Consider the following 24,102-nt stretch of genomic DNA (forward strand, 5'->3'; position numbering starts at 1 on the left):
CTCATGCAGTCCACCATTTGCTGCAATGCAGAGGCGAGAGGAGTGCTACAGGACTTGTCTTATCCTTTTCAGAGATGATCACTCCTCTCACCTTCAGGAAGATTCCACCACAGCACGCGGCGCGAGGACGGAAGCTAAACACTGACCCTTTGAGCGTGTCTGTGTGCATTTTTAAGGAGGATTCAGCAGAGTATGAAACATGTAAGGCTTATGATATTCTGTAATTGGATTTCCAAGAAAGCTGGTGACAAAGTCCCTCACACACCACTAATCCTCCCAATCAGCACTGCCGGGCCTAAAGCGCGCTCGTCCTCGCAGATGAATGTTGTGGAAGGGAAGAGAAAGGGGCATGAAGCGAGGAACGGGCGCAGGGATCGGGGGTGTGGCGTGGACGGCGGCGCGACTGCATAAGGATGGACAGCCACTGAAGGCGTGACAACGTGTCCTTACACACACAGTCCAATCACCATCTTTGTGCCGGGAGTGAGACGAGTAAGAGGAGGCAGGACACCCGGGACAGCTGGGAAAAGGAACGAGGGAGACAGAGTTCAACGTGTCAGACCACAACAGCAAACATTCAAACTGTTGCTGTCAGAAGCGGTCTGGGCTCCTGCCTTCACAACAAACAGGGAAGATTAGCTGTGCTGAATCAGAGGAAACAGTTCACTTTAGGACTCCGTGACAGATGCCTCTGAGAGAAAAAAAAAAAAAAGGATACAAGAGAGAAAAGTCTCAGCCTTATCAAAGAGATTAAAATAATAGTTTAAGAAGATGCCTCTTCATTAACAGACCTGAGTGCGGGAGAGGAGCCGCGCTCGCCTGGGAAAAGCCTTGAGGTGATATTTCAGGGTACAGTGAGCCGCACCCCGACTGACTTGTTCCGAATCAAATTCTAAACACCAGGTGAAATACCTGGCAGCTCTCTTGTTCCTGTTCTTATTTGGACGATTGCAAAAAAAAAAAAACAAGCAGGGTAAGTCTACCAGATGTCTGGCAGGCACATATATTTTTCCATCAACGTCAAAGCGCTGGTTTGTTTGTCCTGCCCTCCTGTACACATCAATTCTATCTGATCCTCAGTCTCGCTTCCTAAACTAGCTTCTGTTTGTCATTCCCTTGTACTCAGCTCCAAGACAGGACAGCAATGCGTCTTGAAATTTCCATATTCCAGTTAGGGTGCAAACTGCGTGAGTTTAATGCTTCCTGACTGGTGGTTTCTGTCCTTTAGGGAGATTTCTGATCCACGTGTCCCGTGCGTTGGCCTACGCGCACATGCGAGGCCAAGAGTGTGCCGTGCAGGGGCCACCGAGAGCGGATGACTATCTGCCAGTCTCACGAGGTCCACTTTCCGCGCATATAAACTAAGCCAGCGCCCCCAGTGTCACTAATCAAATTACGTGTCACAACTCATATCTTATGGCGAGGAAACGAACGGAGCCGAGCTACTCAGGGATTTGCATTGTGCAGCTTGATTACGAGGCTGAATTTTAAAACAGCACCTCTCCAGGACCAGTCGCTCTCTCTGCTCTTTGCCTTTCTCTGAAGAATAATGGAAGGAGCGAACGAGGACAGGAGATGGGCGCAGTTGTTTAACCTTGAAGACATCACATAAAGAATTCCCTCTCCTTCGCAGCCCTCAATCCGGGCCTGGTTAAGTATGTAGAGTCCAGTGCCGCTTTTCATCTTATTAGTGCCCTTGCTGAGACGGTTCTCCATTCCTGAATGATAATGGTGGAGGTGGTATAAGGAGAGAGAGACGGAAGACAGAGGGCGACGACAGTGAGTGAGCCGTAATCCTATATATGCCAGGTCCCCGGCAGACAAACCCTTAAATGTGCCTCACTCACCTTACTTTTCCAAAGCAAATTTCCCCACAAAAGCCAATAAAGATTCTCAGACAGGGGCTTCACTTCAGAGCCATTTCATATCAAGAGATGAGAGCAAGAAGTTTTTTCTGGCATTAGATGAAAAGATGTACTCCATTTTATTCTCAGTGGACCTTTCATTGTCTGGATATGTGCCTGGCCACTAACGCCAATAACAAGAGGTTCAGTCTAATTTGGTGGCTGTCTGATGTCTTGTCTGATATGGTCCCCGTGCCGCGGTGCAGACGAGCCGGAATATGACCGAGGTTTAGAGATATCTCATGTCTCGTGACAGCGCGATAAAGACACGCCGGAATGGAATCAGTGTGGTAGAACGATCGGCAAAGGCGAAACTAAAAGCTAAATTTGGAGCGTTTGGCTCTGAATACTGATTTTTTCATTTGAAGGTCAGTTCAACAAGGCTCTGATGATATCTCTGCCATACAGCAAGTGCTATTTGGCCATATCGGTTGATTCGACCAAAGTTTCTGCCGGCAACTTGATACAATAGAGAAGGCAATAATCTACAGAGCTCACATTAAAGAGTCTCGAATAGTGGTGGGACACAGGGTCGTTGATCATGATATTCTATCCAAACATGCAGGCGTCCCACACAGATTCCCCTGACATTTTGACTTGAGTCATGACTTCACGACTCCTTGTGGCATAAACTTAATTTACCCCGACTGAAGCTTTTAGTGAGGCCTGGATGTATCCTTCTATTAAACATTTGAACTCCAGGGCTGTTCAGCTTTCTGGCTTTTTGGCCTTTTGCCTGTTGGTGGCTATGTTAAATTGGAATGATGACTCACATGGACGCGCTCCTTTTAGACCCTTTGCACTGTTTTTAAAGCCATCGCAAGGAGTCTCAATTCAATACTAATGCCCCTATATGATCCACATTAGCAAATCTGTCAGAAAAAGCCAGTGTTTACATTTTGCAGCCAAAGTTCCAGTGAGTAGAACGTAGAATGATGAGGCAGGAGGAGATTTTTTCTTTAGATAATTGTATTTTTCCCATTATATTTTGGGTTTGTAACAATGGAAACACTATCACTTTTTGTCCACAGGGGCCTCCAGAATCACGTTCTTTGTAGGAGCTTTAATATGGTTTGATTTCACTTGTTAAAATCCGTGAAACACACGGCAATGCAGCGAATGGATAATTCAAGATTGTTGCCCTTTTAAGGTACTTTTTCTTCTTCAGGTGCACAGACATCATGATATATGGTCGATGACTGTCTTGCAGTGTACCAAGTCATGTGGAGCCGTGAGTCTGTGATTCCCAGCCCCAGTCTTAAAATCTCGTTCCAGCCAAAGAAATAGGGGTTTATCACAACGTAGGTTTTATTTCCAGGCAGTTGTTTCTATGGGTTATGACATGATTTTACTCGCCAAATTACTTGTCCAGATGAGAGTAAAATTAAAGGTGAGCACACCCCTAATATCAGTAATAAACTAAAAACTTAAAGTTTCCTTCAGCAGCATTCCCTGGATACAACGAGTAAAAGAACTATTCCAGTCATTACCATCGTGTTGAAAGTGGAGTCAGTAATCTCGATGGACTTCTCAAAAGCTGGATTCGCTGCTTCGTACCGCTGATGGTAAGTGAGGGGGCAGACTGACACGTTAGTTTGTGTCATATACATTTTTAATGGCACCTGCATTTTGTCCTAATCGCATTTCTTTCTTGTACTGGAAAAAATAACAAGGCTGTGACACAACTTCTACAACGGTAAAACTCATCATGCGACAAGAGGCTTCATTACACCTAAATATTTCATTCAGTTCCAGGGCGTCCTCGGGCTAAAAAGCTTTACTCAGAGACAAACCCCCTGAAATTGGGAGTGAAACGTTCACTGACTTTTCCCAAACTTCGGCCACTTGAGAGCAAATTCCAAACTTAAGCTTCTTTATGCATAAAAGACCCAAAGTCTATCCCCTTACAGCTTAGTGATGGGCATACAGTAGCAGCAGCGGCAGCAGGAGGACTACAATGGGCAGGAGGAAAATATATTGCACAAAGTTGTTGAGGGAAAAAAAGCAAAAGAAAACTGATGAGAGTTCTCTGTGCCCTTGACATATTTAAAAATGGTATGTCATTCGCTCTTACAGTCAATTTGCCCTCGAAAAGAGACTACATACTGTAGTTTCCTTTATGGCAAGTCAATTTCAAAGTGGACATCGGGCTACTTCTGCCCACTGTCCACTTCACAGCTATTATGGGCCTGATATTGAATGTATGCAGCTCATCTGCAGAGGCATATAATTCCCCAGACGGCATATTCAGCTTGCTTTGGTTCAGTACAGCAGACAGGTATGTGCAGAGATGAAGGAAGAGCCGCTGTGTGCTTACAATCCAGTTCACATCACAGGCGCAGGCGTACACAATCACAGTGGTTGGTCACTTCATCTCTCCATCTCCAGCACTGTGCCGTTCTCCTGCACTATTCCCTTCTCTCATAAACATAGCTAAGCCACTTAACTCTCCCAAGTCCTTTTTCATCATATTCTCACACTGTCAGGGCTGCAAAAGGGCACCGGCATCTGAGAGAAGCTTCCCATTGAGGCCTTGTGGAATGGATTCACTCCAAACGGCCTTTTCATTCTGCAGCTGCGATGGATTAGCTCTGTCATGGGTCCAGATGAGGTTTGCCTTCCTGATCTGCACGCCACGCCGGGCAAAATAAAGCCACGCCACCCAGATAAAAGACGGAAGGGAAGAATAAAATTAAGGGACAGGAATGGCGCCGGCAGCGGCCGAACGGTCGATGATGGAACACTTCAATATTTCATCACAGAGTCATGCATGGACACACAAACACGGACAGCGGCCTGGGAGCAACCGCCCACAGGTTTTATGAAGCCATGTGTGAAATGGCAAGAGCCACACAACAGCACTCTCCGAATTAACCATTGGAGGGAGAAAACAGAGGAGGGTCACGGTCGAGCAAGCACATCATGTTCACTTAATTCTCACTCATGGGGATAGTGAGCTCTAAAGACAGGAGAACGGCAGTAAGACGCATGTCGAGTAAGCCAACACCGCCTCGTCCCAATGAGTCGCCGTTCTCCTTCACACCTGTAAAAAACTCCAACTCGTGTTGGTAGCCACTCCTCTGACAACCGGGCAGCAGCTGAGTCAAAGCACTTCGGAGCTTCATAGTTTTCATAGCACATTATCGACGGCCGCCGGATTTTCATTCTGCTCTTCATGGCGCTCATGTAGATTCGATTAAACTCGTTCAGTGTGAATCAGTGAACAATCAGAACTATATTGGCGCTTGTAGCGGTGACAACACAGATAAAGTGATTTGAGTGGCTCCTCAGGCCCGCCAGAAGATATTTCTGTTTCAGTGTCATCAGCAGTTTATTCCGGCACGTCAACAGATCCCGCTCTGACACTGCCTGGGCTCCTCAATCTACAACCACAATCACACTTGCAGTAATTGTCGATAAATCCACCCTGTCTCCAGAGGTATGGCTCTGCATTATGTCTTTCATTACATAAGATGTGGTTAATATTAACCACAGAGGCTATTCGTGGCATGTGTTATTTGCATCTCTGTATCACTGCAAGGAATATGCTAATATCTTCTTCTTTTTTTTTTTCCTCGCTCCTCTCCTTCAGCTTGTATGCTAGAGTGCCCGTACACTAGTTTCACAAGGTTATGATGCTTCAGTGGCCCGGCGACTGTGAACTGTCACAAGCAATCAGTTATGATGGAGCCCTTGTTTCTGCACAGACATGCAGCTTTGGCAGGGGGCTGTGATAGCGACTGCCTCTTTTGAAACAGGCCAGAAACGTGCGGATCAATCTGCTCAGTCGGCAGACGGAAGGCTGGAAGCTGGAAGCCCCGTCGCACTGTGATCCAATATTTACTAGTTGGGAGAGTACATCGTGACACTCCCTGTTGATGTTTTGTATTCACCACGACGCCTGCCTGATGTCCTCCTCATTTTTGACTGTCTTTAGCTCAGAAAATATATTCGCCGCCACCACACACAGACACACACACACAGACAGAGCGAACCAAAACAACAAACAGGTAATAATGCAGTCCAAGTGTACCGAGAAGATTAGACAGCACATAGGTACCAATTAATGCTTTTTTCTTCAGGCTCCTTCAGAAATAATAAAAGGCCGTAAAGTTTTTTCTTTTGCAGCTGTCTGACCTTGGTCAGGACAATGCAGTCAGCAGCTCCTATTGAGGAGGACTACAGAGTTCCCTCTTTTTCTTTTGGACGCAGTGAAGCCAGGCCAATGCAGCAACTTCCGATGAGGCACGATGCGGATGTGCTATTCCAGCTCAAGTAGGGGATTACTGATTCAGTGATTATGGGTATTGTAGGGGAGTCTAGTGAATGGCCAATAGCTAGCTGAGTGTGACTGCAACGGCTGCAGGAACATAGCTGTAATGGGCTTTGTGGGAGAGATTAAATATATATAAAGTGAGAGAGATAGAACTGAGAAAGACGGGGGGGGGGGAGCCGAAGTGAAAAATGCTGACTGCAATGTCAGAGATCTTTTCAAGTGACAAGTTTGGAAAATGCTCTTCCTTTCTTCTTCTTCACCCACTCTGTCCCTGCCTCTTCAAAACCGGTGCATGAGGGCAAATGACATCTGGAAATGAAAAATAATCTCTGCCACAAACGACGTACCCCACTCTCCTTGAGAGGTTTTGCTCATTGAGAAAACAAAATGGAAAGCAGCCATCACATGGAGCTGAGTTGCTTGGCAGACATATCCCCGAGATCCACCTGAGATGAATAGTTCACAATGGCAGCCTGCAGCCCCCCCCCCCCCCCCCGTTCATTTAACTTAAAATGCACCACATGCACAGGCTGTTTCTTATCATAAAGAGGTTTTTGTTTTTGTTTTTTTTCCCTGCGACGAATGCTCACAATGCACGGCTAAGAATTTCTGCGTCTTCCTCCTGTGTGGTCCCCTCATAGTGTTTATCGCCGCTTTTTCATATGGTCACAGGGCGCCTCTTGTTCATCACAACGCAGCCCTGATATCATCTTCAATAACAGAACCCAGACTTAGGCTGTCATTGTTGACTTATAGTTCAGAAACCGCCCTATTATTTGGACAGTGGTGAACAGATGTGCGCGGCATAGATGGGCTGTCATGTCGCATTATGCCTGCTGACGAAACACGGGGGTTTGATCTACGCCTCGCATTCATGGGCTCGGTGTAAAGCTCCCATATGGGTCAGTGCTTCACAGATTGTTCTGTAACTTATTCTTTGTTGGTGGGTTAATGGTGACATCCGTTTTTTTTTTTATTGATCAGCTGTGGAGTAAACTGTTTTTATAGGTGTGGAAATTTATCTGTCAGCAAATATCAGAAGTGTTAAAGCTTTATGAGCGGTCCTATATGCCTCAGTCTACTGCAGTATGTATTCGTTAAAAAGCATCAGTTGCCATGTTAATACTTGGTCCAGTCGTTCCATGTTGGCCAAGTTGATATAACTGCAGGCTGGAGGGTGATGATATCTTCAGGGTGCCATGACAGTCCAACCATAATCATATCACCTTAATCCCTCCTCTCACTTGCAATTCATCACATGCCCCCCTGAAATTGCACGGATAGATAAAGGAAATCAATAAGGAATTCAAAGACTGAACACATGAGATTGGTAACTGTCCATGCTGGAGAAATCTTCGAAAAGTACTGATGTAAATCTGTCCGAGTGATTTACCGAGCCTCCACATCAAAAGCAAGTCTCCAGCCCTATATGCTTTTTTATATTCCATAGCTGCCGAAATGGCCAAATGCCCAGTGTTTGTAAAAGATGGATGGAGATTTGAAGCTACCACAGCAGCGAGGAAGGAAAGCTGTTGTTTTATCAAACAACATCTGCCAGCGCCATTGATTCCAAGACAAATAACACTCCGACAGCAACACTTCTCCTCAGGTTGGGCTTAAGAGGATCTTTTGATATTCTGATTAAAAATTCATTGTGTTGAATCTGCCTTAGAGTGTGTTCTATGTTTTCTGCTCTGAATCTCATTACGGCTTCAGCTGTGCGCCTGACATCAGAATAAATAAATAAAAATACAGCGCAGGGCATCTCATGGCCAGAAAATTAGGTCAAAATAATGTTCCCTGTGGAGGTTTGGCTTCTGGAATCATTCCAGCGTTTTATGTGTTTGCAGTATGAGAAAGCTTTAACCTCACGTGACCACAACAAAGTGTACCAGCGACTGCAGTGATGCCAGCAAAGACGTAGGATAAGCAGGGTAGGTTATTAGTTTTCATCAGCACTAAACTTGCAGTGTTTGCTGCACAGTCATTATTAGTTTTAGTGGAGATTCCTAAAGAAATAATGATAATAGCTCTGCCAGACATTTTAAAGCTTCAGTCGAAACATGTGACTCAGCCTCATCTTTGCTATCTGAACTACGCTGTCAGTCAACCCCTTCCGCTCACGTCCCCACTCCCCTCTCAGAGGCCCCCGCAGTTCCCAGAGCATGTAACCTCATCCAGGGCCGTTACTGTACCACTCATCTGACTGAGCCGCCTCGACAGGCCTCTGAGACCGCCTGGCCCGCTGGCCTCGAAATCGCCCCATTACGTTACAGAACGGTGGCTCATGTTTCTCTCCAAGGGCTTTTGCACAGTCATGGTGCTCATCAAATACGCTCGCTGCTCGTTTACTCTTTGCATTTGAAATAAATCCTCGCATCCTGCATATACTATATCTATGTTTTTTTTTTAAAAACAGCCTTTTCTGAAATTGTGTGAGCTGGACGCAGGAAGAGACATAGGGCGAGATGGCGATATTTTTTCACCGTGACCTTTACTTTGGATAAAAGATGAAGTGTGTCATGGGAGCTTCAGTGGAAAGCAGCGAGATGCTCGCTGACAAATGTGAAGAGGGAGACAGGATGTGTCCGTCTATGCATGTGTATACGCCCACAGTGTCTGTTTGTGTGACTCTGCGCTTATGTGCACACACATGCGTGCATATGCACACGCCATAAACAAACCTCCATCTGTGCCTCCAACACAGCTGGACTGTGATGGCATGTCCCGGTACAACCCCCATTGCCTGGAGAAGTCTCTGTCTCTCACTCGCACACAGTCATACACCCATGCGCACACATGCCCTCTATATAAAACACTCCTTAATCACATCCTTTCCTTTCTCCTCTTTCATTCTCTTACTGCAGTCATTGTCTCCTAGCACTCACTTTACCACTCTCTTTCCCAGCATCCCCCTGCCATGTTTCCCAGGTCACACCTTTCGAGCTGAGTTACAGCCTGCAAGGACAAGAAGTGTGGCACTACTACAATCACCTGAGGAGCTTCTCTCAACCACAGCTCGCTGCGTAAACATGTCTGCCTGTCGCTTTGTTTACCATCCTTTCACACACCACCACCACCAACAACGGCCCCAAAAGCTATACTCAACAATGCACGCGAAGATTTGGTAAGGGGCCCTTTCGTCTGCGCTTCAGAACATATGCCATTTGCCACATGTGCTCAGTCATAGCATAGGCCGCCGGTGTAAAGAGACTGTTGGTGTTTCTGGGCAACATGTGCAGAGCTTGCACTCTCCGTGTGGGCGTAAAGGTCAGTGGAGAAGATGTTTCTAAGGATGTGTTGTGTCTAGACAAAAATTAGACTGGTGCTGGTGAGTGTTTACGATACTCCCTAATCCATGATGTTGATACCTCACATCCATGTAAATACAAACGTCTGCTGGAGTTTTCTTCCTCACTGCTTAATCAAATGCCAAGCAGCTTAAAGGGGCTCGCACAGCTTCTGATCCTGATTCAGTACCCAGGACGACATCTCTCACACATCACGACCATACATCACCCTGCGTCATGTGGAATAAAACATACGATCAGGATGCAGCACACAAATGTCTCTGCATGACAAAGCTGCATGAACCTCTCGCATCATGAGCAGTGTTCAGGGTGTCAGTTGGAGTTAAGTTTTTACTTCATGATGCCTGTGTATTGTGCTGCAGAGACATCTAAATATAACATGCCAATCAGCTAGCCTTGGCCTGTCCCGGCCCAAAGCTCCTGTGCTAACGGTGTAAGCACTGACACTATTGCTCCAAGCTCCCAGCCTGTACCACTACATATATGGCTAACCGAGCTAACTAGCGAATGGCAGCTGCAGTTAGATGTTACTCTGGTGATAGGCTGACCTCTGTTTGGTTTGAGTATGACCACAACTGCGGGCAATTCTTACATGCTGGACATTAAAAGCACCTTTTTTGATATTTTGCAAATCACAGTAGTTCACATTCTGCCAAGTTTTTTTTTGTATGGATTAATGAAATTAAATACAATACGTTGATAATTGAGCCTTAGAGGTGCTGGCAGGCAGACTATTATTACCTTTCTAGCTGCAAGCAAACCCACACACACTGTCTAAATTGCTAAAAATAGATTTATTTGTGACATTTCAAGACTAGACCTTCATCAGGCAAACAGTTTGATATAGAGGGAAGCCACCCCTAAAAGGGAGCAGCTGCAAGCCTTCAACCAATCACAAGCCTCTCATACAATTTAGATAAATAACATCAACATCCTAACTGAAAGTGAACATCTCCATAAATAGATACATTCATGTTAAGTGGACGTTGAAATTCCCAAAAGCTAAACTGCAATGTATATCCAACAAGATAAGTGAAATTCAGCAACATTAAATAAATATGGAACTTTATAGTAAATGCAAAATATCAAATAACAGCCCTTCCCTGTTAAGTAAAAAATAAGCAAATAGCCCCCCAAAAACCTCCCTTATCTGGCTACCAGGCTAGATGTTCCCCCTTGTTCCCAGTCTCTGTGCTAGGCTAGGCTAGCCGGTTACAGGCTTCAGCTACCTTACGGATACAAGAGTGGTGTTAATCTTTTCATCTAATGCTCGGCAAGAAAGCAAACACGCATATGTCTCAAATTGCCAAGCTATTCATTTAACCTCCTCCCCTCACGGCACCTTACAGCCGCCCTGCTCTTCTCTCTCGTCCCTCCTTTCTTTTGCCATTGGAAATGAAAAATGGCAATCACAGTGACTTGTTTCATTCTGTCTTTCACTTTTTTCTCCTCTCCACAATGTTGGAGCAAACACAGTTTCTACAAGCAGCAAAGGGAGACAGTGGCTGAACAGTGCAGCCAGAGAAGCATCTGCTACTGCCAGGGCTTAAGGACCTGGAGGATTCAATAAAAGAGGGGTAGGCACATGTAAAAGGGCTGGCAGAGGGGACACAGACCATTAGCTTAATGACAGAATGAGGGATGAGGAATAGGGAGATGAGATTCAAAAGCCAAGCATTGCAAAATTTGCCTTTAACAGGAATTCAAGGCGAGTAATCTAATAAATAGCGTGGCGAGGAAAGGGGGGGGGGGGTGCTTGATGTTTTTGCTTCGCCTCAGGTGAAGAAGGAGAAGGAGAAGGGTAAACAGGAGAGAAAAGGATGGCGGTGTCATTAACTTGGCTAGCCATGACCATCAGGAACATTAATGCCGTCTGCTCTGCCTTCTTTAAACGGCTACCTTTTGCTTTGAACTACCCGTCTTCTCGGTGAGCATACCTGACTCCTAGCTCCGACAGCCATTATGGACCCTGCACTGGTAATTACACATTGCACAATTTCTGATGTCACTTCAAAGCAACAACAGCCCTGACACCAAAGCACACGCCGTGCCTCTGCCGGCACAAAGCCAGGCCTTAAGGATTACTGAAGCCACACATTGTTTTGCTGCCGGTCACTAATTCAATTAATAGCATAAGGCTTTAAACGGACTTGAAAGAAATTGCTCTGACACGGGACTACGCCTCCGTCATACCTACAGTGAGAATTTCCATATTTTGTGGGGGTTTTTTTTCCATGAAAAGCAAAATAAAACTAAGAGCGAGTTTAATCAGAGTGACTGTATGCAGGTCCTCTTGTTCCTCTGCCTCCATTATATCATTTAAAAGGATGTACAGCAAATGAGGGGGAGTGATGATCTACGTGATGAGTCAGAGGAGAGGGCCTTGGCAGTATGTGTCCCAGAGTAAAGGGAGAATGCACACCAAAGCAAAAGTAATGTCAGCCTCAAGAGTTCAAAACAAAACACACACAAAAAAAAGAGAAAGAAAGAAAAATGCTGTCATTTCAATGACTCTGCAAGGCCAAGGCAACCACATCTCATCTTGATCAAAGCAATGAAGGAAAATAGATGTACTCCCCAAAACCGCATAAACACCACTTTTGTGCAATCTAACTTTGCCCCGATCATAAACTAGATGTGTGTGGTACTGCTGACAAAGGTCTGAGTCGCCCACACGGGGCTATTGATGACAAAGGAAATTTGAATGTCCACTAAATTATTGTGACAGCTTGCAAAACAAACAACAGCGCTGACAAATCTAAAACTCTAAACACAGGAGGTCCTCGCTCACCAGGGGCAAAGCCTCAACGGCCTGAAAGTCAGCAGATCAGTGATATTTAATAACCATCATCTCTATTTTGTCCACCACATCGGTGGAGGCAATCTGAGGTGCTCGTGGACTGTTGTGAGCTCAGCATGAGCTGTCTGCGGTTTGCGAGCTCAGCTTGACGAGAGTCTAAGGGCACTACTCTGAAAAAAAACCCCGTCTCATCTTATACATTAAACCAGATTCGAAACAGAACTGCATCTTACAGTGTTCTGTGGTCCGTCTCTGCTCAAAGCGTAGCTGACTACAATTAAATGGAGGACTTTGAGTGGGTTAAGTGTAAAACTTCTTCCCGTATGATGTAAACATTCACCACAGAGGAGGAATCTCTAGAAGGGCAGATTATTAATGTGCACATCAAAGCCAAAGCAATGCTCTCACCAAACACTGTAATGATATTTGACAATCGCTCTTGTGTTTTTGCATCGCTGAACAATCCATTTCTGTTGCATTGGTGGCACTGCATCTTTAAAAGCTAGGAGTTTTCTTGTGTCTGAAGTTCGAGGCGGTCCTGACACTGTGCTCTTGATGGAGATGCTGAGACGTGGCAGCGAGAAACGGGGCCATTGCTCCCACAGGAGCCCCTTCCTCTCACTAAAGCTCTGTCTGCCCCTGAATTTAATTAGATTCTGATATCAAGCCTTTTCCTCCTATGCTTCCCTTCCTCTTCAACATGCGTGAAATTGCACAGCACTATCTATTATTTATTCACTCTCATTTGCTTATTGTTTCTTATGGATGCCTTCGTTAGGGCACTTGCAGCTCTGCTGCCTGTGATATGACGCTCTTCTTCATCTCCCTCACCGCTCAGACCCACCTCCTCAGCAGGTCTGAGCCCAACTCATTTGCTGGCGTTGGTTGGGGAGCTATGGATTTTTTTCCCCCTTTCACCCAATGACAGCACGGTGAGGTGCTATGAGGGCTGGGTGCTAATGAGCTGACTCTGCAATGCTGGGGGAGATGCTCTGTAGCACAGGGGGGGAGTCAGAGGACGGTGAGACAGGGATGCTCTGGCACAAGGAGAGTCAGAGGGGCCATTATGACTGTACCACGCCGGGGTTAGAGGGACTCAACCGTGCCAGTCAGACAGAGACACTTGTCTCCAAAGTCGGCAATTCAGCGAAACTGAACTCATTGTTTAAAATGACATCGCAAAATGGCACTCTCAACTCTATTTATTCCACTTTTCCCATCCACTCTGTTTCAGCTGATTTCAAGAAAGTGTAGCTGAATTGGGGGGGGTTACATGGCGGATCAGCCACTGCACCATCCACGTAAGAGGAGCCATGGAGAGGCATGGCGGAAAAAAATCAAGTGTTTTATATAATAGAAACCAATTCACGTGGACAGCCATTCATGTGATGAAACTGTACAATACGTGAGATTTAACATCCAGTTTCCACAATACAACATGTGAACTCGCCCAGCACAGAGGCCTTGAATCACAGACTTTGTGCGACCTGCTGCATTTTTCCTCTCAAGGCCAGCATGTACACAGAATGATGCCGAATGAACTTATTATAATGTATCTGTATAATATCAGGTCTGAAAAAACTGACGAGACACAAATGCTGCAAATGTGGCAGCAGTACAGTACAATTATCTGTGGAAATATATATTTTTATATTCAAAAAAAAATAAAGAAGAAGTGTATGCAAGCTGTGATAAAACCAAAGGACAACTACGCAGAGGATAGATTAGAGCAGAACAGAGACATCTGGATTCCCATACGCTCCTGTAATTCCCTCCGAGACTTTTCTGAACCTCGGTGAAGTGAGATGAACTTGAGCCCCCCCCCCCCCCACCACCACGGATTGAGATGCGGCGGCCACACATGTTCGAGTTTGAACATGAATAATTCCACTCATCCCTGTCCTGCGTGGACACTCGCTGTGAGGACGTGTGGATGGAGACGTGAGACTGTGGGAGGGAGGGGGGGAAAGCACACTTACACGCATGGGTGACCGAGAAGCTGTTGGACGACTCGAGGTTGTCGACGTTGTAGTTGAGGTGGAAAGGCTTCTCCGTGGTGTTTTGGTTGGTGTTGTAGAGTTGGACGGCGAACCTGAACGCGCTGTGCTCCTGCACCGTGGAACGCATGAACAGTCCCCCTTTGAAGAGATGGAAAACCAACAGATAAGAACAGTGTGCGGAGCTCGTTCATACACTCTGTGCGTGTTATTGTGACACATGGAAAAAAAAAGAGGCTGATTGCTGTTTGAAAGAACAACTGTGATGCAATTTATTTATTTTTTTAAACCAGTGCGCCAGTGTGTAACTCTTCAGATCGAGCGGGGTGGTGGGGGGGAGAGAGAAGGAAACTGACCGTCCTCCTTATGAAACACTCCGCTTATCTTCGGCCAGTGGTAACAATGAGAACACTCAACACTGCATACAGGTTAAATCTTATGTAGTTTTCTTAGCGTGCAGCAGCTGGAACATCAAGTTAGTCTGGTCCGTCACTGCGCAGAGCTCCGGCGCTCCGTCCGGATCTCTCCGGTGCACAAGGAAGAAAAATAAAATTGCAACCTTGCGTTTGATTTCAACCCGCACAAACCCCGCTCGATCTGCAGTCTGTTCACACGGGCAACAGAAAACAAAAAACAAACACTTACCGATATTAATCTGATTGGGAAATCCTGCGAACGATCTGTCAAAGAGCCACAGTAGGAACAAAACCACGCGCTGTGCCATTTTTTTTTCTTCTTCTCTCTCCTCCGACCTGTCTGTTCAACTCCTTAAAAGGGTCTGTCTATGCAGATTCATATGTTCTGGGTGAAAAGCCGGCCACGATGGATATCCAGTGGAAAGATGATGGTCGCTCACAGTGCGCCAATTAGGTTCATTGAGGTGCAGCCCAGCTGCAGAGCAACTAAGAGAGAGGCTGAGGGAGAGAGAGAGAGCGAGAGCGAGAGAGAGGAGGGAGGGGGTGGGCTGGTGTGGAGGTGGAGGTGGAGGGGGGGAAGGAGCCGATCTGAACTCCGATTGGACCCGAGGCGGCGGGCCAATGTTGGTCAAACTTGATCTGACGTTAAATAAAAAATATAATATAAATAAGTAAATGGGAAGAAAACCCCAAACAGCTTCAACCCGCTCGATTACGACGGCTTGGAATAAGCGCTGCACTTGTCAATATTAGCCGATCAATAGAAAAACACTGCAATCTCAGGTGGCCACTGACTCCGAGCAGCCCGGCCCTCATCCAGCTGCTGCTGCTGCTGCTGCTGCACATCCCGGCGCGGTGAGGAGGGAGAACATGGAGAGCGCTCGGTCACGTTCCCGTGCCAAAGTTTGCGCGCAATGTTGGGTGTCCCTGTTTTCATCCGGTCTGCAAATATACTCCACACCACTGAGATTATTTATTTTTTTAAGGTTCGAAATGGGTAGAGTAAAAGATAACGTTCAGAACACACACACACGCACGCACGCACGCACGCACACACACACACACACACACACACACACAGGAGGGCAGAGGGACCAACAGAGCTGTCTGTGGTCCTGAAAAGTGACTGAACACCCATTTTCTCACCGCAAATTGGACAGAGCACACCCTCTTCTTTGGGAGGGTTTAACCACAACAGGCCTGGCTGATAACTGTGAGTAAAAATCTGCATCTCCTGTTATTTACTTGAAGTTTGACTCTGTCTCTAATGAAACATCTATCATTCCAGTGATTCTGCCTCGGAGAGAACAATTAAGGGATTACTGGCCCATTTATCACCCTCAGCAAAGCGCTTTGAAAATTGAGTTTTTAATTGCATTGCAAATGGCTGGGGCTTCGGCTATTGATACTGCAATGCACCGAGTCCTCTTTAACATGGGGACAGACTGTGTGACCTGTTTTAAAGGGACAGTTTTGCTCATATGTCCAGATAACTAGACTGTTTGGGTGTGAGCTGCCGAGGAGATGTCTGCCTTCTCTTCAATATGGTGGAGCTCGATGTTGCCCAGTGTTTGTAAAAGTCAACAGCAGTGTCTCTTTGTGGAAATTGTATCCATGTTTCTCAATATACGACCCACAGACCTTGTTTTGAGCAGTTTCATGTGGGATTTTCTTGCTGCCGAACTACACCCACCAACCGAATCACTGCGCAGAAGGAACGGCAGAGGCTAGCTAACTGAGCTAGTTAATAAAGTGTTTTGCTGGGGATGTTCAAAGTGGCTTAAATAAATGTTCACAGAGTGTTATCTAGTTCAAATTGTTTCTTATTTTCTAATGAAAAAAGAATACAGCAACATGTAGACTTAGCTATCGTTTTTGTTGGTATTTTGTGCTAAGTGTTGTGTTTATTTCACCGTTTTTCTCATCGCCCTGTTGTTTTGTGGTGTGTTATGTGTGACACAAGAGGACCAAGACTGATATAAGCATTTGCTTTATTGTGTTTTCATCCATGATGATTTTTTAATGCATGTATTGATGGCCGTGTACTGTTTTATGTTTCTTATCATCAAATAAACCAATTCATTCATTCAATGTTAAGGCCCAGCTGAGGACGCTGTTTCTGACCCGGCCTAAATTGATGTTGTCAATTTAAAAGATAATTTTTTCGGCTCAGGAGTATCGCAGTTTGTCTTGATTAACCTAAAATATCATCTAATTTTGTGCGAAACCGTCAAAAACAATGCACCACACCAACTCAGCACAGAAAAGGTACCACAAATGATAAAAATCACAATAAATCAGGTCATTTTGACAACTGCAATTATGTGAAAGGGAAGTTCCTCCGTTTTGTGAGGAAGCCTCTTGGCTGTGTAGTCTTAATAATTAACAGTCTTATATTTCATTTTTTTTACGGCAAACTGTGACTTTATTGATTTGAAAATGTACTTTTTTTAAATTGACAAACATCATTTGTGTGATTCATGACACAATTCAGATGGGACGGAAAAATGATTTGTCTCTCTCCGTTCACTGCCATCCAAAGGTTTTTCTGAAATAAAGTCCCAGCGGGCAAAACCAGGAGGGGCGCGACTTCGGCTCTCTTTAATGTTTACATCCGACGCTGTCGTCAGCCTCACGTCCGCGAGCCACATGCACATTTCCTTCTGCGTTATGATATGCTGGGCGCCACAAATTATGCCATCTGGTTCAGTTTTATTCGAGAGAAGGCAGACATCTCTACGGCCGACATTTCAAAAACTCTGCGACTCTCACCCAAAGAATCGAGAACAGATAGATCAACAGCAATACAGGTAAGCGGAGAAATATCTTAATTTTTGGATGAAATGTCCCTTTCAATGTTTGCACACTGTGTGACCTGATCTTACAGTGGCAACAGACAACTTTTCAACCTAGCATCTGTTGTCATATTGTATAATTTTTGGCTCCGCTGTTGCAAAGACGACTGGATAATTTCCGCTTTTTCCTCAGAATAGCAAATAACAACGACACGATACAAAACATGACTTTATTCAGTCATTCTGTCTGTAACAGACCAACAGACAAAACTGTGTACGCAGATGGTTTCATTGTTCTGTATCCATTCCGTCGTGCAATTAACATTTAATTCATAATGACACCTTGAAGCAGAAAACTTGTCTATTGCCAGCTAGCTAAAGTTAAGTTTTAAGGTTCTTCTAGAAAAATGCAGCTGATCAGACATCACTGGCAAATAAACAACACAGAAACTAATGAATACACTCATGTAATATCTGATGAAAATGATCTGATTTATATTTCACAGCTGAATTACACAAACACGACTGGGTTCATGAGTCTGAAGGCGCGCCTTAATCATTCCTGTCGATCAAGTAGTGCTGCAGCGTGACCCCGTCATCAGAGGGGAAGATTTCCTTTCCAAACGGGGTCAAAGTTGATCGCCATTCCTACAACTCAGCAGCTCTCCTGGGATGAATCTGGGATGACATCACATTGATTCTCCGGTCCCCGCAGCCTCGGTGTCAGAGACGCAGGACGTCTGTTACTTGACCTCAAATGCTGAAGTCATAATGACCAATGTCAAACTGCGACCAGCTGACTCATCTGGTCGGCCATTTTTTTTTTCTTCCCGCGACTGTCCTCACATGACACCTGAATGTGAGACGCCGACACTCAGAGGCCACCTGTGATGTCGGCTTGCTAAAAATGTGCGAAACAATTAATTGAAAGAATACCAAAGGAGCCATTTAATTGATCATTTACAGTACGTGCTGGCTCTCAGTGTGAACCGAGCTAATCATGCATCAGTTCAAACAAAACCCGTAAAGAAAAAACATTACTCGCTACGAGGGGAGCCCGCGCAGTTTAGATAAGGGCTTGATATAATTGATATTAAATGATGATGATTCTGCTGCATTATTTGTAATTAGGACATTTTGGCCACGCTGCATTATTCTCCAGGCTCAACCTCTGCAGGGATTCAATTTTGTCACGAGTGTTAAAAGAAAAGGAGAAATCGCAGATATGATCTATATGAAAACAAATAATTGTATGCCTTTTTGGATTGGAATACACTCGCAGGAGCGTCACTCAAGCAGGCCAAAATGAAAAGACTGAAAAATAGATGAAAAGATGTTGCCTTTTATCTCGTGCGTGATGAGGATGATTCACAGGCTATAGCTCAGAGCGGCGCGAGCCTCAACCAGCGAGAACTATTAATTTGCTCCCTGCCTTCTCTCCCCAACACAACAGGATGAAATCTTCATCCTTTTTGCCTCTTTGAGAGTATGTGAGCAAATAAGTTAGGAATTTATAGCATTTATTAAAAAATGACATCCTTAGTCTCCCTGGGAGTCTAAGAGCTGGCGGCATAATTATCTTTAGGTTTTGATTACTGGATAATTATTCTTTCAGCCTGAAATAATGAGCGTATGTTTTTTCCTCATGATCACAAATGATTTAACACAGACCGTCCTCGGTGATCTTATGAAAACAGCATGCGTTTGATCATCTATGATCAGCAGGTGGACAGCGGAGTCTGGCCTGATGTCAGAGATTCCCAAGCTTCCACTGACTCTTGAGGCCAATATGGACAGATTGTTATATGAAAGTTGAAGTAGTTTTAATGATATATTGACCCTTAATTAATTGTAATCTCAGTGTATATAGTCAAATAAATAGATAAATGGGAGAAGAAAAGAAACATAAATACACACAATTCCTTCTGTTTGTTTAATTTAAAGGATTTTTAAGTAACTTATGGGACCGATATTTCAAAAGGGGAAAAAAGGAAACTAAACAGAATTGTGTGTAACTGACATTTTTTTTTAAACCCATTCCTTGGGTCACAGGGCTCATGGGAGTTGTTGTTTTCATTGATGAATTACCCCCATTGACGATGAAAATAAATCTGACGTGACTCAAGCAGAAATGTTCACAGATGTGGTGAGGTGACGCGTCAAAGGTTTAATCAAGTTACGTCTCGTCAAGTTCACCGATTTCCTTCCTTGCGTCAGAGCAACTGGCGTCCAAAAGTGACGCACCGTGACCATGAGTCACTAAACGACAAGGCTCTGCTTCTTACGGAAACTTAGCAAGGCTATATTACGGAGCAAGATTCTGGTCAACTTTTACAGAGGAGCAACAAAGGGCTTCCTGAATGGAAACATCACAAACTGGCTGTACAGCAGGTGATTAAAACCGCCCAGAACATCATTAGTAACCATCTACCAAGCATCAGTGACGTCGGTAGAATGACATATCTGCAACTAACACCCACCTTCCAGCTCTGTCTGCTCACTCTTCTGCCATCTGACAAAGGATACAGAAGTATCCGGTGCCGTACCACCAGACTACAGATCAGCATCATTCCGCAAACTGTGAAACTCCTCCGTTCATCCGCGATATGGATTTCTCTGGGTTGGAACGCTATCGGAAATGTTATAATAATGTAAGTTCACGACTTGACAAAATACATAACGAAGATCTAGTCGTTTTTAGACATTTTAATGCAGAAATGTTACATGTTGTATCTTTGAGCAGTCTGTCCCTTGCATTGATTTCTAGATTCCAAGGACGCACACCACTGCAGAACTCTTCCTTTAAAACTTTCTACTTCATTAATTTTGAGCCCAATCAGTCTGTCATCAGGCACAGAGGTATCAATCAACATGCACAGTTTTCTTGAGACCAAGAGAAGCAATATTATTGACTAAATGTAACATTTGTGAGCGCCCGGGTGGTGCAGCGTGAAAAAATACTCGCCCACCACTGCAGCGTTCGGCTCTAATCCGTAGCTCCTGTGTCTCTAGCTCCGTAAACCCCTGTTGGCAGTGTTCCTCACAGCTGCACTGGTGACTCCTACTGGTTGGTTGGGATGTCTGTGTTGAGTTAAAGCTAAGATCGGCAGGAGATTATTTGAACCTCTGCGTGTGCAGCACCCTCCCAGTGAAGCTCCTCGCTGTCAGGGAGAAAAGAAGCAGCTGGCGAGTCCATGTGCATCAGAGGAAGCACACGGCTGTCTTCGCCGATCCAAGGAGAGCGGAGGGTGCCGCCACGGTAGGTTCTGCGATACATGAGGATTTGGCCTTCACAAAATCGGTAAGGAATGCCAAAAAAAACAATAAATAAATAAAAAAACATCAGCAGATAATACTATTAGAGCCAACTGCTGCTGGAAATGAACAAAAAGTTCCTGTCACATCCGTTAAATATGCACAACAAGCGGTCATAAAATTGTCAGATGACGGTGCAGATTATGTCGCGATCCCATGAAGACAAACTCTGTTATGTAGAGATAACCAAATAATCCCTCTGTGATCAAAACACGAGCACAATCGAATGGTCCGTCCCGCTCGTGTCGTATTGCTCTGAGACAACAAGAAAGCAGGCTCAGTGTGACACATCTGCTACATCTCTCCTTGTGTATGATCAGAGGACCGGCATCCGGTGACTCGCAGTTACAGAGCCAGGTGTTTGGATAAATTCTTAAATCTGCTGCAAATTACCTCAGGGCTTTAATCTAATGGGCTGTGATGCATCAGGGCCTTACGTTGTAAATCTACAATGATGACTTCAATTTGAAAAGACTCATTTCTGGACAAAAAAAAAAAAAAAAAGAAGGTGTGTGTATATCAGAGAAAATTGCTTTCCGTGTCAAAGATTCTAACACCGAACAGCTTGCAAATTCAATATTTCTCTGACTCGTGGTGTACAATCATGACTGGTCAAGTCAAATTTAATTTCCTTTGCTCGCATACCACTTGACTCACCCCTCAATCTCTTTTTACTACCGTTTAGTGCACTCCCTCACATCAATGCTCCCCCGCTGACGGAACAGAATTCATAGAAATGGGTTTCTCTGGTGAACGACGCATAATGAGAGGGGGTGAGTGAGTATTGTAGGAAGGATGCAGTTAAACAAGCATTATGCAGTTAAAACTCAATGATTTGGAGAGCTATTCCAAGAGCCCATCAGTCTTGGCCAGATGTTGGAGGCTGATAAGAGACTCTGTTCTCAAGGAGCTCTTCTTTATTCTGTCAGTGCCTCTTCGCCATGAAAGCGACTCCGGCAAGGCAATGGCCTAAGGAGATAGAGAAGCACTCGCTATTGTGGCGGAGTGTCACACAGATGTAAAGAAACAACAAATCTAGTTGAATAAAACATTCTGTGCAAACACTGAACACTGTAGGAATCACATTTGGTTAACAGAGTGTAAAAAAAAAAAAAAAGAAAAAAGAAGAAGAAATCTCCAGTGGGATAAAAACTATGTCAAGCGGTAGAACATTGTGATGGAAAAGATGTTCGGGATGAACCACTGTGAACTCCCCGTGAGGAAAATGGAATACGCATCATGTGGCGTAAGATAACTGACGCGACATAGTTCAGGGGATGAGGAAAAAAGTGCCTACCCCAATTTCACTATTTGAATGCCGCTGCGTGCTGCGTCACAAACCCATCATGCGCTTTGGCTCCCCAGCAAACGCTCTTTGGCCTGAGTGTGACAGAGGCGGTGTTATCAGCTGCACAGGCTGACACACTTCACTCTCTCGCCTCGGGCTTTGCAGAGTCAGAACCACGCGACCGCAGCAGTCAGCGCAGCGTGGCGGGAAGACATCTTCACCACATGAGGTTTGAGATTCACGGAGAAGGCTGTGTGCTTCTTAAGACACAAATTTGTACTGGACAAACATGTTTATGCACAAATGTGTGCACAACGTAAATCAAATGGCACTTCTGGTTAATCGTGCTGTCAGTGCTGTCACTGCGTGTGTGTGGGCAGTCAGAAGGTCACATGTGGTCCAGTCCTTAGATGATTATCTGATTACAAAATGAGTGGGTCAGCGGAAAAGTTATGAACACCGATGTGATGAATGATTACAGATTCAAGTCATTAAAAACCACAGATGTGAAATTAAAAGTATGTTACAGAGGTTTTTTTAATGAAGCGGTTAGTATATAAGCTACAGAAAACATTAGTCTCAGCTTTAAAAAATTCTAGTTTTAGCTAAAAGGCCAGTCTAAGGCACAAAATGCTAATATATATATTTTTAGCTTAAATGCTAGTTTTAAGCTACATAATATACCTATTTTCAGTTTCTCAAAGTACCAGTTTTAGCCAAAATTCTAGTTTAAGGTACAATAAATGCCAGTTTTAGCTCCTAAAATTCTAAAAATACTAGTTTTAGCTGCTAAATATGAGTTTTAGTTAACATGCTAGTTTAAGCTGCAAAATATACATGTGTCAGTTTCTAAAAGTACTGGTTTCAGCTAAAATGCTAGTTTACTCTAGAAAAAAGCTAGTTTTAGCTTCTAAAAATACCAGTTTTAGCTGAAACGCTAGATTAAGCTACAACAGCGCCTAGCTTTAGCCTTTAAAATCTGTTGATTTGTATAATATAAATAATTAATTAATCACTCAATAACAAAAATGTATGTATTGTTTTGCAGACATAATGTGATGACTGTGAATCAGGCAGGATAAAAACTGGATCTCGGACCCTGTATGTGGTTATTAAAGACCTGTCTGATAATCTAAGTGCCGTATCCCAAAGAACAAACATATAATAACTATGGCTAAAGGATCACATTAATTCCCACTTGTCTTCCACTGGCTGAATTTCAGATGACTTCAATATATCCCGGGCTTGTTTTTTCTGCTTAATATCCTCTGCACAGCATAGAGGTAAAAAAAACACACAAAAAACAACAAAAAACACACACACATACCAACCACATCACGACTTTGACACAGGTTAGGTTTCAATGACCCAGTCATTTTAGACCTCCAGAAGGGAATGCCAAAGGTTTAATAGCAGAGGCAAGTTATGGTGGAGAGAATAAAGAAATGAAACGCAGCCAAGAAAATGCTAAAAAACAATCCCTCAGCGGCAGCAGCGGCAGCAGCAGCGGTAACAACAACAGCAGCCTGTTATTTTCCCTTCCCCCATGGCCTCTGTTGCCATATCGCAGTAATAGGAGATGGGTGTTGCTCGCTGCCTTGCGTGCCTAATTGAGAGGAAAACAAACTGGTTGCTACAGATAATGGGAAAGGTGAGGCAAAATACCATTAATAGGCAGTGATCCTTTTAAATAATTACCAGTGTCCACTGTGTCATGTTACCAGCACTGTTTCTGTGATTGATTTCCCACCTATTATTACGGGTGTTAAGATAAACCCGCTAATGTAAAGGGAAATCAATCTTACATATTATAATGTATGATAGATCATTTCTGTGTGCGAATACCACAGTTTAAGGTGATTCAATAGCACTTTTACACGAGGTTTCGTGTCAGGCTGAGCAGCAAACACGACGAGCAGCACATGTTTCATAAATTGTGGCGAATAATGATCACCGCAGGTATATAAGAAAAAGGGAAAGGAAATGCATATCATTATATA

At 44.4% G+C, this 24,102-nt stretch overlaps 1 protein-coding gene across 6 annotated transcripts in view; it reads right to left on the reverse strand.

Moving 5' to 3' along the window:
- Window positions 1-15,240, reverse strand: part of LOC115568826 (glutamate receptor 3) — an 89,116-nt gene extending 73,876 nt beyond the window's left edge. For all 6 annotated transcript variants that reach the window (XR_003981443.1, XM_030396474.1, XM_030396473.1 and 3 more), the window contains exons 1-2: window positions 14,934-15,240; window positions 14,271-14,429 (exon numbers count right to left, since the gene is read on the reverse strand). Coding sequence is in view for 5 of the 6 variants with exons in the window: in XM_030396474.1 (XP_030252334.1) it covers window positions 14,271-14,429; window positions 14,934-15,012 (238 nt within the window). In the remaining variant the exon portion in view is untranslated. The remainder of the gene's footprint in view (window positions 1-14,270; window positions 14,430-14,933) is intronic.
- Window positions 15,241-24,102: the final 8,862 nt, after the last annotated feature.

The sequence above is a fragment of the Sparus aurata genome, chromosome 18 (genome assembly GCF_900880675.1).
Source record: "Sparus aurata chromosome 18, fSpaAur1.1, whole genome shotgun sequence".
Lineage (NCBI taxonomy): Eukaryota > Metazoa > Chordata > Actinopteri > Spariformes > Sparidae > Sparus > Sparus aurata.